The 17,724-nt window shown below is 38.6% G+C and overlaps 4 protein-coding genes across 6 annotated transcripts; 2 read left to right on the forward strand and 2 right to left on the reverse strand.

Annotated features, from left to right (window-relative positions):
- The first annotated feature begins 283 nt into the window (after positions 1-283).
- On the forward strand, positions 284-3,138 carry LOC120000139 (protein canopy homolog 2). The gene is made up of 9 exons (XM_038848037.1): positions 284-450; positions 620-646; positions 754-833; positions 1,316-1,388; positions 1,598-1,655; positions 2,062-2,113; positions 2,341-2,365; positions 2,457-2,548; positions 2,858-3,138. The coding sequence occupies exons 1-9, from the start codon at positions 349-351 to the stop codon at positions 2,913-2,915; spliced, it is 567 nt and encodes a 188-aa protein (XP_038703965.1). The 5' UTR covers positions 284-348; the 3' UTR covers positions 2,916-3,138.
- A 161-nt stretch (positions 3,139-3,299) lies between these two features.
- LOC120000138 (probable protein phosphatase 2C 27) lies at positions 3,300-7,038 on the reverse strand. Of its 2 annotated transcripts, none has more exons than XM_038848036.1 (4): positions 6,854-7,038; positions 5,509-5,703; positions 4,348-4,553; positions 3,300-4,193 (listed from the first exon to the last, which is right to left on the reverse strand). In XM_038848036.1, exons 1-4 carry the CDS (start codon positions 7,007-7,009, stop codon positions 3,638-3,640), a joined length of 1,113 nt encoding a protein of 370 aa, XP_038703964.1. In that variant the 5' UTR covers positions 7,010-7,038; the 3' UTR covers positions 3,300-3,637. The 2 variants fall into 2 exon arrangements, with proteins under 2 accessions (XP_038703964.1, XP_038703963.1); XM_038848035.1 differs by having other exon boundaries at positions 6,108-6,957.
- A 1,091-nt stretch (positions 7,039-8,129) lies between these two features.
- LOC120000136 (glutamate receptor 3.3-like) lies at positions 8,130-12,978 on the forward strand. The gene is given in 7 exon segments (XM_038848031.1): positions 8,130-9,591; positions 9,699-11,038; positions 11,153-11,430; positions 11,622-11,653; positions 11,743-12,149; positions 12,258-12,497; positions 12,499-12,978. Coding segments are annotated over 7 exon segments (2,865 nt in total). The 5' UTR covers positions 8,130-9,326; the 3' UTR covers positions 12,802-12,978.
- Positions 12,863-17,671, reverse strand: LOC120000137 (serine/threonine-protein kinase/endoribonuclease IRE1b-like). 2 transcript variants are annotated; one of them, XM_038848032.1, is made up of 6 exons: positions 17,327-17,671; positions 16,863-17,091; positions 15,002-16,557; positions 14,551-14,723; positions 13,682-13,928; positions 12,863-13,574 (listed from the first exon to the last, which is right to left on the reverse strand). In XM_038848032.1, the coding sequence occupies exons 1-6, from the start codon at positions 17,482-17,484 to the stop codon at positions 13,127-13,129; spliced, it is 2,811 nt and encodes a 936-aa protein (XP_038703960.1). In that variant the 5' UTR covers positions 17,485-17,671; the 3' UTR covers positions 12,863-13,126. The 2 variants fall into 2 exon arrangements, with proteins under 2 accessions (XP_038703960.1, XP_038703961.1); XM_038848033.1 differs by having other exon boundaries at positions 17,298-17,437.
- Between the last annotated feature and the right edge of the window lie 53 nt (positions 17,672-17,724).

Raw genomic sequence — 17,724 nt, forward strand, 5'->3', positions numbered from 1 at the left:
GTGCTTATCTTTCGCATTTGGCTTTCTCTACTTTCACCTTTTAGAGGTTTTCTTTAATACGAGGCACTTGCACAAATCTTGTCCTGCTCCTGGTGTTGGAACCGTTAGATTCAATACTCTGTTTGATGATGGGATTTAATTTCGGGCCGCTTCCTTTCCCAGGGCCTGCTTGCAGGCCTTGTACTATAACTACTGGGCCCATCTGGCGTGCACTTTTACTGGGCCGGACGGGCCACAGCCGATTGATCAGTGATCACCTCGTGGTAGTGTAGGTATAATTGCCATTGCTGCCGGCCATGGCTGCTACGGACGGTAGAAGCCGGAGAGTTCGGACGAGACAAATACGCGATGGCGCAGTCTATGGCATGGCTTGTTCTGATCTTCACAATTTCTACATTAACCTTAGTTTCTTCCATTGATGATAAATGTGCTGCTTGTAATGCTGTCGCGGTAATTCTCCTCTCCCCTTTATTGATCGCTTTGACTTTCTCAAAATCCTACCCATCTCACTTCTCTCGTCATTTTCGATTGGTCTCTCTGAAATCTGTTGGTTTTTTTTATAGAACTTGAAGTATTTTGGGATCTGATTCTGATGTGTATTGTATGAAATGCATTGCAGGAGGAGATAGAATGGGGGCTTTCTCGAGTAAGAAATTTATCCAATTTAACTTTGTCATTCATTTGTCTGCCTTGATTTATACTTTTCTAGCTCATTTGGAAAAAAATTTATGATGATTTGGTGTTTATGGTCAGGAAAAACCCAGGAATCATTTGGATATGAGACATCGCTTGGACTCTAAAGGTCAACGCAAAGGGAAGGTGATTGATTACAAGTATGTAACTTTAGCTTCTCCTTGTGGGTTCTTGAAATAAATATATGTTTATGAACCATTTTCAGTTTAATAGGAATTTGTGGTCTTTATCATCCAGAGATACGTGATACGGTTGATGAACAATTCATTGTTCATGGGAAATGTACAACTGAGTTGAGAATTTGAATTGGATATTCAATCAAATTGTCTACAAATGAGAAGTAGCAAGTTGTGCATCAAGAGAACAAGAATCATGTTGGTGATAGTGAAACACCACCGTGTACAAACTAGAAAACTTGAAACTTTTAGAGCCACTTTCACTCAATTCTATATTTCCCAAAATACTATGTTAATATGATGTATGAAATTGTGCGTACTCTCTGCTTGAAGAATCTTAGTACATCTCTATCCCTCTACCGTGAAGGGTATCAATATCATCTGTGTTGTGTATGATGTTTCTGTCATTGGCTCATGACTAATTACACCTCAACTATTTCAAATAGAGTCAGTGAGCTGAGAGTTGTTGAGCTGTTAGATGGCCTTTGTGAAAAGATGCAAGATTACACTCTTCAGAAGGTAAATTTTATCATTATTTTCTTCCATTATTTATGGTAGATGCACTTGTCACTACAACAGTAATCAGTGCAAGGCAACATGTCCAATGCCTCGTCTGTGTTAACTGCACGTAAACTATATGCCTCGTTTTACACCAGTTCATGTTTACTGCAGAGGATGTAAACTTTGTTATGGTGCAAGTATTTTCAGTATTTTTCTTCATTCTGCAGATTGATTCAACCAGACAAGAATGGATTAAAGTAGATGACTGGGACAAACTTACAGCTAGTATGTATCATAGCACTGACAATTAAGATTCTTATCTTTGTTTTGGGCCTGCTGGCTGATTTGCTAGCTTAGTATTTTATGCCATTTGGATTCGATAAGCAGTTGGCTGGTTGTATTTACAAAAATTTTAAGACTGTGGCCTCTTATCTACTCGATCAATGAAAGCCTGATTGAGTTTATCTAGTTGTGAAATATTAGGCTGATGACTTCAACTTTAAACGGTTTTACCCACTTCATTTTCTGGGTCTTTCTTCTTTTGTCAGTTATATAAGCTCTCTTGTGACGATTGGTCTACCACTTGATATATATGTATACGACTCGTTGTTTGTTTACAATTTTTTGAATTCCTACATGAAGATTTACAGTTTTTAATACCGAAAATTGTTCTGCTTCCTTTTTTCAATAGATAAACAAGAAGCTCGAGCGTCTTCAAAAGATATATCATCTTACTGTGGAAGGTAAGTGAAACGATTTTATCATTCCTCTCATCGGTCAGCATCAGTCCATGTCGTTAGTGCAACCTATATTTCCACTTGCTCTGCATTTAAAACATGGCTACATAGGCACTTGGTTGTCACCTTCAGTTGCCCTTCACACTTTTTCATTATCAATTTCTTATTTTCGTAATTTTGAGCTTTTAGCCTACAGCGTTCAAGTTTGTAACTGTATATATCATAATGGACAGGTTACTTGAGGAAACCGAAGATGAGGTGACTTTTCATAGTCTGTTTATTTGTATTTAGCATCATCATTCCGGTTGTGCTCTGCATCCAATAAGTAATTACCCAATCGCTATTGCAGTTGGCGGAGTTGATAAAGAAAGGGTCGGTCAAAGTGGCAGGTGTGAGCAAGATCCTGTGTCAAGATTTGAGCAAGCACTGCAACCAGTCAAGGTAGCTGTCTTTAGTCTGTTAACTATTTAAACATATATGAGTTGGTGAAAATACCCTGTAATTTCTTCTCCTACTTTGGCTGCAAACATAACATCAATCAGGCTCGGCATGATACCAGTTTAGCCATTTTGGCAGCTTCTCCATTTTCTAGAGGATGCAGATTGTTAGGAGTCCGAAAATTTGGAGTATTATAACTAGGAAGATCTGAAGCATATCTGCTTTAGTTTCTTCTTTCCTGTTAATCATGAATTAACCCAATTAGCATTTATAGGAACACCATGGTCTGATTTTTGGATTTTTGTGCGGCAGTTCCCAGACATCTGATGACATCGACTACGAGGGTGATAGATTGGATGGAGAACTTTGAGATTGTCGAATTTAGACTGGATTGACAGAAGAATACAAGTGATGTACCATCCAACATGTTATGGAAAAAATTTCATGATTTGTGTTGGAGCCATTTAAGGAGACTTAATTATGCTGAAGAACAATTGTTTCTTGATTCGCACGGCAAAGTTTTGATTTCAGTTGTCCTAATATTCGGATAGATTGTTCTTCTTTTCTATTCTTAAAACTTTCTTGGTCTCTCACCAGCATCCTACAAGGTCCAATCCCAGGGATTACAAGAAATCTGTATATTGCTGCTTCTATGAGGTAATGACTAACAATGAACTGTTAAGGAAGTGTAGGTTAGAAAGACTTATTATCCCAATAAATTGATCTAATGATTGATGAATGGAAGAGTCACTAATTCAATGAACTATGGTGGAACACACCTCTCAAATATCAAATTATGTACAGTGGAGATAGGATTATGACAATGGTCCAGGTAATCAGAAAAAGGGGGAACAAATTCTTGATCTTGAAATTGGTACAACAACATAAATTAACTCAGATGTACAAGATCTTGTAACTCAAAAGAATCAGATTGTATGAGATTTATTTCTCAGTTCTCACCCATGACTGAATGACAGCCATGACTACGGGAAAGCAGCATCTTCTGCCAAAAAATTGTCCTCACCAATTGTAAAATGTGATGTATTTTGATGCTCTTTCTCTGAAGTATCTTGACCACTGCCATTTTCTTCATTAGTTGATGTCCAATACACCCTTGAGTAAATTCAACCCTTCAGCTGATATGCTCCTCCGAACTCGGGTTGGAGGGATCTCTATCCGAGGGGGTGGTTCAGGGGAGAAACAAATGACAATTACGGTGAGATTATCACAAGTGTTGCGTTTGAGAGCCTCCCTTACCAGCTCTCTTGAGCATCTTTCAGGATCGTTATGGAGCATCAACTCTTTCCTTGTCATTGACACAGCACACTGGCTGCTCATTACATCCCATAGGCCATCGCAACCCATTATTAAGAACTCGTCATCCTCAGTCAAAAGCGTCTCCTTCAATTCTGGCTCCGCACTCAATGGGCATGCAGAACCTTTGGATCCCTTCATGTGCCAATCACCAAGGGCGCGTGACACAGATAATTGACCATTGAGGTAGCCATCATAAACAATGCCACCAAGTTTCTCAATTCTTAGCTTTTCATATATACAATTTGGTTTGTGGTCTTTAGACATCTCAATCGCTCTACCTCGCCTCCCAAGCACAGCACGACAATCACCAGCGTTAGCAATAATCAATGTCCTGCAAAAGGTGTATTTATGTCAGAGATAATTAGTTGTGACTAAGCTCTTGGACGCAAAGTGTTCCAAGAAGAAGGAAAAGTAAAGAAAATCCAGATAGCCTCAAATCTCAATTCAAGAACCTTAACGGAAATACTCATCACATAGTGAAGTACCTTCCAAAAATAAGGGCAGTTAGAGCAGTGGTGCCTGATGAGATATCAAGAGTACTGTCATCTGCAAATGCGTAATCCGCTTTCACAAAAGCACACTTAATTGCCTTCTCTAGACATGCTTGAAAATGTGAGTCCTCAATTATGTATCTAAGGATGTTATTTCTAACAAACAACGCTGCATCTGTACCACCATGGCCATCAAACACCTATCCAAATATAATTGAAAGCGTCAGCTCATGAACATGGGCAAAGGCAATGAAGTCTTCATTCTTAATAACCTCCCAAAGTCAGTACAGTATCAAGTACTACAAAATACTTTATTATTTAGCTATGGTGTACAGGGATGTATAAAAAGATGTGTAACGATTTTCAACAGACAAGACACAAAAAGGAAATTTAGCTATAAAACCAATGATCAAAAAAGAAAATCTCACATGGTCTTGATATCAAAAATTAATTCAATCAGCCCATTTCTCCAGTAAAAATTTTATTGCCTTACAAAATCAATCCAAGCTCAATATTGTCTTTTCAAGCAAATTGACAGCAAACATTTTCCATAAGGGAGTATTCCATCAGATCAATTGATAGCCTATATTTCTCTCATCCTAATCAAAGCCTTGGTCTCAATCAGTTTGAGGTCAACTACACAAATCAATGAGGGAAATCAATTGAAATTCACTATGAGGATTCTCTTTCATCATTCATTCCCATCTAAAGATGTCTTCTCCACTTAAACAGCCCATATCCTCTCTTATTACTCCTATCCATATCTTTTTAGGTCTTTGTCTTCTTCTTTTATTATCCCCCCACTTGAGTTATCTAAATTAATAGATTTTGGATGCCAACGAGCTTGTATATGTCTGCTTCGCTTTGTGATGCTTCAACAATATTCTCTACTGGATTCACATTAACAGATTTTGATAATGTTTTATGCTTGGTCCACAAACCTACCACAACTGTAGTCCTTTACAAAAACGAATACATTAACTAACAATGACTGAATTGACAAAAAGGTACTGACTAAAATTAAAGGATAGCATCCATAAATATAAAAATGGATACAACAGGTACTACACAGAAGAACATATATATATCAATGACAAGTATTCTTATCTGAACAGCCCTTAATTGACAAGTACATCATGGAAATGAAAAGCTCACCCCGTAGAAAGCACCAGGGGAAGGAAAGTCAGATGTTGCATGCAGATGTTCTATAAGGTTGTCTATGCATATATGTTCATCCTCCATGTACTGTTTGGGCCCTCTTTCAGCACAACTTCCTGATCGGAACACAGGTAAAAATTCTGTATTTGTATCTGAAGACGACTTGTTGATAATGATTCCAGTATCCAATTCCTGGGGAACGCAAAAAGAAAACATAATTTTGCAAAGAAATACCAATTTCACTTTTATTTCTTATTTTGTTGATGAACTTGTGCAACATGGACAGCCAGAATGGAGATCAAATAAAAAATATCAAAACTTTTCAAAAGAATTTATCTTTAAGATAAACACTAGTAACCCAAACAATCAATAGAATTTGAAACGCAAACCCAAAACAACACCATCGAATAAATGAGGATTACTAATTCCAGAAGATAACTTACCACATCAGTGGCCTGCAGCACCTTTGTAGAGCTCACACAGTGCTGAATCACAGATAAACACTAGTAACCCAAACAATCAATAGAATTTGAAACGCAAACCCAAAACAACACCATCGAATAAATGAGGATTACTAATTCCAGAAGATAACTTACCACATCAGTGGCCTGCAGCACCTTTGTAGAGCTCACACAGTGCTGAATCACAGAGACACACCTTGGAGGTTTCCCAATAGTTGTTTGTTTCATATGATCCAAATTCTCAGGATTCTCATTTTCCCTGGCCGATACATTATCTCTACTGTACCCGCCTTCTACTACGGTAAATGGAGGAGAAAAATCCATACCCGCTGCCATATCCCCTTCTCAATCATACAAATATTGTTCAAAACACAAACTCTCTCAATAAAAACAACCCGGGTTTCTCTTTCTCACAATTCTGTATTATCAAACCGAAATCCCAAATCAAGCCGCACAAAATTGTTCAATCAAAGTTTACTTAGGTGCTTCACAATAGGCCCAAAAATTAGCAAACTCACTCTTGGAGGGATCCTCGATAAACCAAACAACTTTGCAACAACTACTCAGCAAAAAACCAAACCCTTCAGCCAAATCAACAAAGCTTTACACTAAATTCGAATTACCAGAAAAACCTCACCAACTCTCGAATATTTCAGTTAATTCCCAGATCAAAAAAATATACACCAAACCCACTGCATACAAAAAAAAAAAAACACGCCCGAAATTTGCAAATTTTCGAACTTTGACCAAACTAATACAAAAATCGTGCAATTCAAGCGATGTTTCACCAAAGAGAATCTATACAAATCATATATAAGACTCCTATACCACAAATACGAAAAAGGTGTAGATAAAGATGACAGTGAGGGAGAATTTCTCACAATTGACGATGATGATTCCTCTCCTTTCCTTCGCCTTTCTCTGTTCCTTTCTATCATCGAACGGAAAAAAGCACCAGACGTTGAAGTGAAAATATAGAGAGAGATGATTGTATTTGGTTGGCTACCGGCGATTCCAGGTAATCGGTGGATATTCATATTCCTGTCCTGCGAAAGAGAAAAATGGACCGCCAACACGTGTTTAGTTGTGGTTGGTGGATCTCTTGGCTGATTGGGTGATTACGTGTTAGTAGTTCGTAAAGTCTGAGCCGCCAGATCTTCCCACTCGGTGAATGGACGTTGGACGGTTCGTTAACCGCCGTTATAGTGATGAATAAGCATCCGATGCTGATGTAGATCTACTACGGGCGTTACCACTCTTAATTGGTGAAACCATCTAATTTCAAAGGAAGAAAGTAGTGATTAGCTAAATTTTTTTTATTACAAACAAATAAATTTTGAAGCTGGAAATGGAAAGTAGTTGATGATGATTTTTGGGTTGTTGGTAATGGTGGGTTGCACGACTTAATTACATTCCACAACCCACTTTATTATTTTTCTTTCATTAAGTCAAATCAATGTTAAATGTAACTATCATTGCCTCCAATTCATCCCCATCCATCACATCACATGAAAGGAAAAAAAACATGAACACATAACATTGGCAACCAACTCCATGCATCCGCCCAATTAAACATATGTGGCTCATTAAGGTCTAGAGACTAGTTAAGTGAGGAGACTACCGTTATTCATCCTTACTTAGATGGAATGAATGTAGAATAACGAGACTATGAGAATTAATGGATATGAGTTACATAAACTCTTAATGATTCAAGAAGACCTATATCTTTAAGGACCGATCATAAATTTCAAATCACTCACAAATTTTTATATTAGTGATGAAGATATATAAATTTGTACCTTAGTAATGAAGATATGTACATTTTCTAAAGTCAATGTATATTTTTAGTATAAACAAATGTACATCTTCAAATAATTATGTATATTTAAATCTTCAAATGAGTATTTAACATTTTGTTATAAAAATTGTACATTTTAATGTACAATGTTTTGTGAAATATGTTCATATTATTTTGAAATTCATGTCACATACTAATATACATACTATAACGGTAAAAGTACTTGGGCCCTAATTTTTCCGCTCATTTAACCATATCATCAAGGCCCACTACCATGCTATCAAAACCGGCCCGGCAGTCCATTGATTGCCTGACCAGTGAAGGTCTCGAAGAAGTCTCCTCGATAGCTTGCGCTCCTCGATAGCTTGCGCTTGCTATCTACTGACTACTGGTCACCTTCCCAATAATTTTCTGAGATATTTACGGAACGCGCTGATTTCTGCTTCGATAAACAGTCTCTTCTTATGTACTGTGGTTTGGCATACAGTGTGAGGAAACATCACATGAAAACAAAGCGTCTCGTGCTCTCTTGTCTGACTCTTGAGCAGTATTATTCGATAATATATATAAAGCACACGTTTACTTTGTTTTCGGCGTTGTCAACATTGAAATTGGCCTTGAACAATCCGTGGGCTTTTCCTCCACGTTAAATGTTTTGGTATTTGTTCTCTTCATTGTTCTTGAGGGGCAACAGCTTGTCTTTCCTGAAGAGGAATCTTGATTGGTCCTCCTCAACGGACACACACGATGTAGACTCTCTTTCTCATTTTCAGCAGGTGGGTTTTCCAGTTACGGCCCTACTCTATATCCCCTCCCCCGTGGTGTTTTTCTTTGTAAGAATCATTCAAAGGTTCGCTGCTGCGTACTTGCTCTATGCATGAACTTTCACAAGGTGGGTGTTAAATGTTTATTATCTCTTTAATCCTCACTCTTTTCTGGTTGTCAAAATTTGTGTATTTTATTCATTGTAAGCGGCTTTGAAGGTTCACGGCAGAGCATTTGCCTTCGTGGATGAACTATCTCAAGGTGGGTTTCAACTTTCAACTGTCAAGTTTCTTCTTTCTTGCTTGATATAGGCTTCAGGTCTTTTGTTGAAAAGGGGGTTTGATTTTTAGTTCTGGTGGTTCATTTGAAAATTGGCTGAAATGCATATCATGTAGCGAGGAATGAAGTTTTGTACAATTATTCTGCAGCCAGGAAAGTTGTAGTGTGCTCTCATTTTTTATGTTTCTTTCTTTATCAGCTGACTATAGTTATTGTACAGCCAGCCATGAAGGTTTAGCTTGTGAGGTTGTTAATGAATAATCTCAGGTTGATTGGTTTTTTTGATGCTTCTTAATTTCTCTTTGTTTGCTTAGTCTTTGTGATTATAACTGTTATTGACCATAATGTGCTCCTGGAAAGGTACTTGCCTAAGTATTGCCCTATATTTTCTGTATTCCAGGAAGCTAACTTGTATTGTCTCTCATCTTTAGACCCCCCATAGCCCTGTTGTGCAAAAAGTCTCTGGTGGATTCATCTTGGGGAGGCTAAGATAATTGTGAAGTCAGTCTGAAATGAATGCAATTGGGTCTCTTTGGTTGCTGTTTTTCCTTTCTGGTACATTAATAAATGGGTATTGTAGCAATGTTACCTCTAGACCTGATATTGTGAATGTTGGAGCCATTTTCACATTTGCCTCTACCATTGGTAGAGTTGCCAAGGTTGCCATTCAGGAAGCTGTGAAGGATGTGAACTCTGATCCCAACATTCTCCGTGGAACCAAGCTTCATGTGATTATGCAGAATTCCAATTGCAGCGGATTTCTGGGCATGGTTGAAGGTATTGCACTATCCAATTCCTCACCTTAATGTTGTTGTTACCATTAGAAGACGATTTTCCAAAGCAATAGGTTAGATACACTAATTATATTGTATTAAAAAATACAGCCTTGCGATTCATGGAGACTGATATTGTTGCCATCATAGGCCCACAATCTTCTGTAGTAGCCCATATTATATCCCATGTTGCAAACGAACTCCATGTTCCTCTATTGTCATTTGCAGCTACAGACCCCACTTTATCTTCCCTTCAATTCCCATTTTTTGTTAGAACAACACATAGTGATCTGTACCAAATGACTGCCATAGCTGAGATTATTGGTTATTATGGTTGGAAGGAGGTGATTGCTATTTTTGTTGATGATGATTATGGGCGAAATGGAGTCTCAGCTCTTAATGATAAACTTGCTGAAAGGCGCTGTAAAATCTCTTACAAGGGTGGTATTCACCCAGGAAGTGTTAACCGGGGTGATATCATGGGTCTTCTTGTTAAAGTTGCAATGATGCAATCTCGGATTATTATTCTTCATGTAAATCCTGATATTGGTTACAAGGTGTTTTCAGTGGCACAATATCTTGGATTGATGGGTAATGGGTTTGTGTGGATGGCTACAGATTGGCTCTCATCTGTTTTGGATTCAGCTGTTCGCCTTCCATCTGAGATAATGGACACGATGCAAGGGGTTCTTGTTCTTCGTCAACACACACCAGATTCAGAAAGAAGAAAATCCTTTTTCTCCCGCTGGAACAAGATTAATGGTGGTTCGCTGGGGCTGCATGCCTATGGCCTTTATGCTTATGACTCTGTTTGGCTTGTGGCTCATGCTATTGATGCTTTTTTCAATCAAGGTGGACTTATTTCGTTCTCTAATGATTCTAGGTTAATTTCTGCAGAAGGTGGTAATCTTCACCTTGAGGCAATGGGCATTTTTGATGATGGGGGGCTCCTACTCAGGAACATATTGCAGAGTAACTTTGTTGGTTTGACAGGTCCTTTTAAATTTAATCCAGACGGATCTCTTTTTCTTCCTGCGTATGACATTATTAATGTAATTGGAACTGGGTATCGGCAAATTGGTTACTGGTCCAATTATTCTGGATTATCAACAAAGCTTCCTGAGATACTCTATACAATGCCCCCAAATCGTTCAACCACAAGCCAGCAACTATACACTGTTATTTGGCCAGGAGGGACTCTATCAATACCTCGTGGATGGGTTTTCCCTAATAATGGGAAACAATTGAGAGTTGGGGTACCTAGAAGGGTCAGTTTCCGGGAATTTGTATCACAAGAGCGAGGGACTGATAATTTCCAGGGTTTCTGCATAGATGTATTTATAGCTGCTATAAATTTGTTACCATATGCTGTACCATACATATTTATCCCCTTTGGAAATGGCACAAAAAACCCAAGCTACTCGGAGCTCGTGAACATGATTACAACAGGGGTAAGTATTACATTAGAAATTTGATGTTTGAGGTTCAAATCATATGTATTTAGTGTATGCTACTTGCTAGTCATGCCAGCTGATCTGCTCTATTTTTCTTCTCTCTAAACACAGAATTTTGATGCTGCTGTCGGTGACATTGGCATAGTCACAAGTCGAACAAAGATTGTAGATTTTACACAGCCATATGCATCATCTGGATTGGTTGTTGTGGCCCCATTTGAGAAGTTACATACTGGTGCTTGGGCTTTTCTGCGGCCATTGAGTCGACAAATGTGGATTGTCACTTCCTGTTTCTTTCTTTTTGTTGGAATAGTTGTTTGGATTTTGGAGCATCGGATAAATGATGATTTTCGGGGCTCACCAAAGAAACAAATTATAACCATCTTATGGTAAGTATAAACTCTAATTATTGTGATGATAGTCATGTTAGTAGCGATAACAGTTTGTCTACAGTATATCTCAAATTAGAAAAAATAGCTCTTGATAGCTTTCAATGATTTAGCCTAAATAGCTTCTTTTTTTCCCCCCTGATATTCAAAAACTTGGTCTCTGATCATCCTCTTGTTTGTTTACCTTGCAGGTTTAGCTTGTCAACTTTTTTTTTTTCTCATAGTAAGTGAAACTAATGCTTTTGTGCCTAAGGCAGAACAAAAGCATAATTTTATTCATTGGTAGATTTGGTTCATCTATTTCTTTTGCAGGAGAGAACACCGCGAGCAATCTTGGTCGCATGGTGCTCCTTATATGGCTCTTCGTGGTTTTGATAGTAAATTCTAGCTACACTGCAAGTTTGACTTCGATCCTTACCGTCCAGCAGCTAGATTCTCCAATAAAAGGGATAGAAAGCTTAAAAAAGAGTGATGAGCCTATTGGATACCAAGTTGGTTCTTTTGCTGAGCAATATTTGAGTGAGGAACTTGGTATATCTAAATCTAGACTCAAACCGCTTGAATCACCTGAAGAATATGCAGCAGCGCTTGAACTTGGCCCTCATAAGGGTGGTGTTGTGGCTATAGTCGATGAACGTCCATATGTGGAGCTTTTCCTCTCAAGCCAGTGCTCATTCCGGGTTGTAGGTCAAGAGTTTACCAAAGATGGCTGGGGTTTTGTAAGTATTATTATTCATTCACTTTCTTCCTCACTATTTCATTCTTCTAAAAACAGCAGCGTGTGCATGTCCATTATTTGTTCTTTCAATGCTTCCCTTTCTTTCTAGGCATTTCCACGGGAGTCTCCGTTGGCTATTGATACGTCAACTGCGATTCTGGCGTTATCTGAGCGTGGAGACCTCCAGAGGATCCATGACAAGTGGTTGAAGCAAAGTTCTTGTATGTTAGAAAACGCTGGAATTGAATTAGACCAGTTACATCTCCAGAGCTATGGGGGACTCTTTTTTGTATGTGGGACAGCTTGCTTCATTGCTCTCTTCATATACTTCTTACCGATTACACACAAGTTACTGCGTGATTTCCCCAGACTCTGCTTCAAATAATCAACAACAAGAAGGTAGTTCCCGTTCAGGGCGTCTTAAAAAATTTCTGTCATTGATGGATGAGAAGAAAGAGCATTCACAAGGTGAGAGCAAGAGAAGGAAAATGGAAGAGTTGATGGATGAGAAGAAAGAGCAGTCACATGGGGAGAACAAGAGAAGGAAAATGGAAAGATCGCTGTCGGAAAATAGCTCGAAGGATGGAGAAACGGAAGTAATGGCCAGCATAGACAGGAAACGAAGCTGTTCCTTTACCTCAGTAAATCATTAACTTCCATCTTTTCTTACCTTCTGGAACTGATATCAAAGCATTATATCCAGGCTGCTTGACAAAGGCTAAACATTTGTTTGCATTCTTACTTTGAAAGCATGTCCATGAACCTGAATTACAATGTAATAACAGAGATTTGAATACATTGCCCTGGGTACAAATAGTGCTTTAACTGCAGAAGACTCTCTCTTCAAGGAGCTAAAAACACTATCATCTGTATGCCACTTTAGTACACCAAATAAACATGTCAATATGGTACAATGTCTATAATATACAAACTTATGTCCACCTCATCTGGGTTACTGGGCTACTGGGCAAGGTTGGCTTAAGTTAGACCACTTGTGTATTTTAGAAAGAATGCCTCCTCTTCACAGTAGATGAACATTACCTTATAAACCTCGATCAATAGTTTCGGAAATCGGCTAGAAAAGTAGCTGTCGAATCCTTCAGGAACTTGCCCCAATAATTCCTGTATTTCCTGAGGAAGTTCCCTGTAGTGATTTAACTTATTCCTTATGACCCGTAACAAGTCCCGAACACTATCAAACTTATAGCGCCTGTAACGACCAATGTTGTTAATAAAAGCAGGCTCCATCTTTTCATCCCATTTCCCATTCAAAGCCACTGTCGCCGTACTCTCTAATGCATTCAAGAGTAAAGATCCATCCTCCCTGTCTTCCAGTTCTACTCGATCACTAGCGTCTCGGAGAAACGAGAGTCTCATTTCAGAAGTCCAAAATAAGGGATGATGCAACACATCCTGGGCCTTGGGCCTGCAACATATTACATATTGTAACATAGTATCAACAATACTGGTAAAATAATTTATAAGGAGCTTAAAAAAAATTATAAGGAACTTCTCATATTTAAATATATTCACCTGAAATCTGGAATTGGATCCAAGAGACGAGCGATAAGATCCACAGCTTCAGGAATATTCTCCACTAGAAATAGATCTTTCCTGTCATTCACTATATTCACATCACGCTCAAAACTGTCACCATAAGGGTGTTTCCCGCCAGTAATACAGAAAAAGAGAACACAGCCTAAACTAAACAGGTCAAGAGCGCGTGTTTGGCGTCCTTGGAGAAGTTGTTCTGGGCTTTGCCAACCTGAACTCCCACAGCCTACAATTTAACAGTAAGAATTAAATAAATATTTAGAGTTGCAGTAAAAGGTAACCAACTCGCATGCAAAAAGCTCCCGCAGTGGGCAGGATTGGGGATAGACTGTGACCCCTAGGTTGCACCCTTGTAACTCTAAGTTGCAGTATTTAACAAAACCCTGTATTACAAGGAATAAACACGAATAGTAGCTAGCCAAACATTTGGCTGAACTGTCAATTCACATAATGAAAGGTTAATTAAAGAGTCCAGGAAATAAGAGCATCCGCAAAATGCCAATAGTCCCACCTGGCATCACATTTGAACACCTCAAGGATAGACAAAATTACCAGCTACGCAAAAGCTAAAAACGACACTTTGAGTGAGATGCTTCATACGCAACAGTGTGTTTATTAAGGTCAAAATATACAGACTGAGAATGTTGGTGATCGCCAGTCCTTTCTTTTTTTCCCCCCATTTTGTATGTTATGTTTCTATTAGGTAGTTAGTTTAGCGGCTGGCATCTTTCTTTTTTTTTGATGCATTTTCCTTATTGTTGTGTTAGTTTTGCAAGTTTGTACTATGTGCTGTAATTCTAGACTGATCAATCAAATAATGACTTGATATTCCAATTAATGGCACTTACCAGTGGAATGCTGGGTCAATGCCGACATGTCCCCAGCGAGGCGCTTGCTAATACCCATATCAGAAAGTTTCGCACGTAAAGATTTCTCTTTGATAATCAAGACATTTTGAGGCTTTAAGTCCCGATGTATAATGCCAAGTTCATGCAAATGGGCGAGTCCGGAAACAATATACCTGGCGAATACCAACACTGTCAAAAGAGTTTTACTTTATTCAATAAAATGAATATGACAATTAATGTTATCTCCATTAGTCCATTCAAGAAAATAACGAGAGCATCAACCAAAAACCACATAAATAGGATCCATGAGCACTCTAGGCTAAGCAACTAACATTACCATCCACCAAAGGATTCCCAATTCAGCACAAAGTGTTCTGATTCATAAATAGAATATGCCAAGGACTAAAAAACTAGTAATTTAACTAGAGAGAGAGAGAGAGAGCATACTGACCTCATGAGTTTTAACAACTGAGGTGAAGGATAACCATTTGCCTTCCACAGTTCAAAATCCCTTTTGTCTTCCACTATCGAATGCAATCGGACAGAATACCCGTTCAAGTTGGAATCCTCATCCTTTGTGATTCGATTTTCAAATGATTCACAGTATGCATAAATCAAATCATTTAAACTACAATCGCAATGCTCCAAGACGAGATAAATGAAATCTTGATCATACTCCACCCCGTACCATCGAACGATATTTGGATGTTGATCAGAAGCAATAAGATTTTGAATCTCTTTTAATGCTACATCATGATGAGTACGCACAAGGCGTTTCACAGCGACTGCACGACCATCATAAATTCCCTCGAGTACAATAGTACCATTGCTACCCTTAGCAATTTCTTTGTTAGAAACTAATAATCTACCAATTCTACGTCCATCTACACGACCATCAATGAGGTCAGTGAAGGTCAGCAGCAATTTCCCTTCATCTCCTTCACCGTTCAGAAGTCCACTGGTATCTCCCACCTTATTCTCTAGTGAGATAAATTTGTCTTTTCTCTGACTACTGGGACTGTTCTTGTTGTTTACAAATTTCCGATTTTTCTTCTTCTTGGAAGTTCCAGCTTGCACCTTAACTTCCTCAGCAGATTTGAAGAATTTACCCCATTTTTGAAAAGCTAAACATTGGTAAAAAATGAAGCCCAAAATGGACAAAATGGTGGAAATAACATACCAAAGATGAGACTTCGTCGTGATTTCAGCAGGCAAGCCTGTGATGTTATCGGCTTCATCACCATTGATCATGGGAACAGGGCCCTTAGCCTCAGACATGCGCAAAGCAGGCACAAGCCCATAATTCAGTGGATGTTTTTGAACAGGCTCTAAAGGAAGGAGGTCATATGGAGCTGGTAGAGATTTTAATTCATCACCATGAAGACTAATTGACGGCTGACCCAATTCTGGAAACTTTTCCTCGTTGTTACGAATAACCAATGGAAATGTATCAGCAGGTCCCAAGGAAAGGCTCTGGTATGGGTCAGGCAGAGCACCTCCATGATGAGTAATTGCAATTCTATCAAACTCTAATGACCTATAATCACGAATTTGATGGACATTGACCCTCTTATGACAAGGCAGTGGGAAATCAATGTCCCCAATGTACTCTGGAACAAGTGCATTGCCAGAATTATGAGAAAGCAAATCAGAAGAATTATTAATCCCCCAACAACGGCTTTCAGCTTCAATATTTGCGAATGCAACATTCCAACGAACTTTTCCGGAGCTTGGATCATGATGTTGCAGCACATAGTCTGTCCTCGTAAAGTAAATCAGTTTCCTAACTGTATTCAAGCCCTCAAAACCAAACCCCAGTTTTTCAGTATTATTCACTACAGGAACAGCATTGTAGGAGATATCATTCAAGCTGTAAGTGTGGAGCATTCTTCCAGACTTGGAATCAACAACAAACACAGTAGATCTTTTTTGCCCCATTGTGACTCCTCCATCTTCCCATACATGCGGTGCTCTTCTAATATAGTCTTCAGCATTCAGCAGGAGTTTCTATGATTGGGGAAAAAAAAGATTCAAGAATTGCAATCAAAATGACAAAACCATGATGCCTTAGACATAAAGATGCAGTGGAACATAGTTGCAGGCCCAATTAGTAATTCCAATCCCAATCAACAACATTGACAACTCCCACTTGAAAAAAACCAATTACATAATTGTAAGATATTGACTACTTTAAATTATTGTTAGAAATAAAAGTTTAACTTTTGAATGCAGAACTCAAAGCTTAATAGACCACCAGATACCAAACACAGAAACTTTCAAGATAAGCATATCAGTGTATGCCTTAATTATACCTTTATTACTCTACCACCCCTCCTGCTGTATTCATACAGTTGCCAATCATTTCCAACATCCACATAGGAATCATAACTAAGATCAGATGGGCTATCCCACTGATCCTCGCTAAGTGGAGCCTGATAAGATGAATAAATTGGTGCGCCTGTTGGGAAGGACCAGTGGATCTTCCCTGTATTATCCATCAAATACACTGTTCCATCCAAAGCAGCTACGAGTGCTGTATTTCTATATTCACCACAAAAAACACGCTCGTAAAATGAGTAAATTTTCAACAACCTTGCATAGTAACGACGTGATTCAATAGAAAAAACATTGGGGAAAAAAGGAACGCATTCAAATGTGATTCAGAACAAAATATTTCATCATCTAGACCTACATATAAGCATACCGAAATGTATTTCAATTTCCACGAACTCAAAATCCAAACTTACATAATTCAATCATCAATAACGACACTCACACTTTCGGAGGCAAAAGAGAGTTGAATAGACTGGTAATTTTCCGATTCGCAGAGGAGGGCAAGAAGGCAGGCGACACCTCTAACCTCGAAATAGCTCTTCTGCTTATCGACGACAGCGTTACCATTAACAACAAAAGAAATATCACGGATCGCTTCATCTTCACAGCTCCAATCACCGTGAATAATGAGGTTTTTGCAAGGGTTTCTCCACTGGTTCCCTCTTAATTTCGAGATTTAATCGAGAGATGGAAATGTATTGGCGTAATTAGGGTTTCTGCAAATTTTGGGGGAAGGGGACAGCTCGTCTTCGGTTTCTTTCCGTTACGCTGGGGAAGGTAAATTGGATCTACCGCGTTACACTAAAGTGGGGTCATCCATATTGAATGTTTTATAAATAA

The sequence above is a fragment of the Tripterygium wilfordii genome, chromosome 6 (genome assembly GCF_013401445.1).
Source record: "Tripterygium wilfordii isolate XIE 37 chromosome 6, ASM1340144v1, whole genome shotgun sequence".
In the NCBI taxonomy this organism is placed as follows: Eukaryota; Viridiplantae; Streptophyta; class Magnoliopsida; order Celastrales; family Celastraceae; genus Tripterygium; species Tripterygium wilfordii.

What these genes read in the sequence shown, in the direction of transcription:
- LOC120000138 (XM_038848035.1), bottom strand. Translation starts at nt 6,308, where the DNA reads ATGGCAGCGGGTATGGATTTTTCTCCTCCATTTACCGTAGTAGAAGGC. An exon ending in TGCTGCAGGCCACTGATGTG is followed by an intron (nt 5,704 to 6,107) that starts GTAAGTTATCTT and finishes TGCGTTCCCCAG; the next exon opens with GAATTGGATACTGGAATCAT. An exon ending in CCCCTGGTGCTTTCTACGGG is followed by an intron (nt 4,554 to 5,508) that starts GTGAGCTTTTCA and finishes ATATTTGGATAG; the next exon opens with GTGTTTGATGGCCATGGTGG.
- LOC120000137 (XM_038848032.1), bottom strand. Translation starts at nt 17,484, where the DNA reads ATGAAGCGATCCGTGATATTTCTTTTGTTGTTAATGGTAACGCTGTCG. An exon ending in TCTCTTTTGCCTCCGAAAGT is followed by an intron (nt 17,092 to 17,326) that starts GTGAGTGTCGTT and finishes TGGTGAATATAG; the next exon opens with AAATACAGCACTCGTAGCTG. An exon ending in GATCCAATTCCAGATTTCAG is followed by an intron (nt 13,575 to 13,681) that starts GTGAATATATTT and finishes AATATGTTGCAG; the next exon opens with GCCCAAGGCCCAGGATGTGT.
- LOC120000139 (XM_038848037.1), top strand. Translation starts at nt 349, where the DNA reads ATGGCGCAGTCTATGGCATGGCTTGTTCTGATCTTCACAATTTCTACA. An exon ending in AAGATTACACTCTTCAGAAG is followed by an intron (nt 1,389 to 1,597) that starts GTAAATTTTATC and finishes TTCATTCTGCAG; the next exon opens with ATTGATTCAACCAGACAAGA. An exon ending in TTGAGGAAACCGAAGATGAG is followed by an intron (nt 2,366 to 2,456) that starts GTGACTTTTCAT and finishes TCGCTATTGCAG; the next exon opens with TTGGCGGAGTTGATAAAGAA.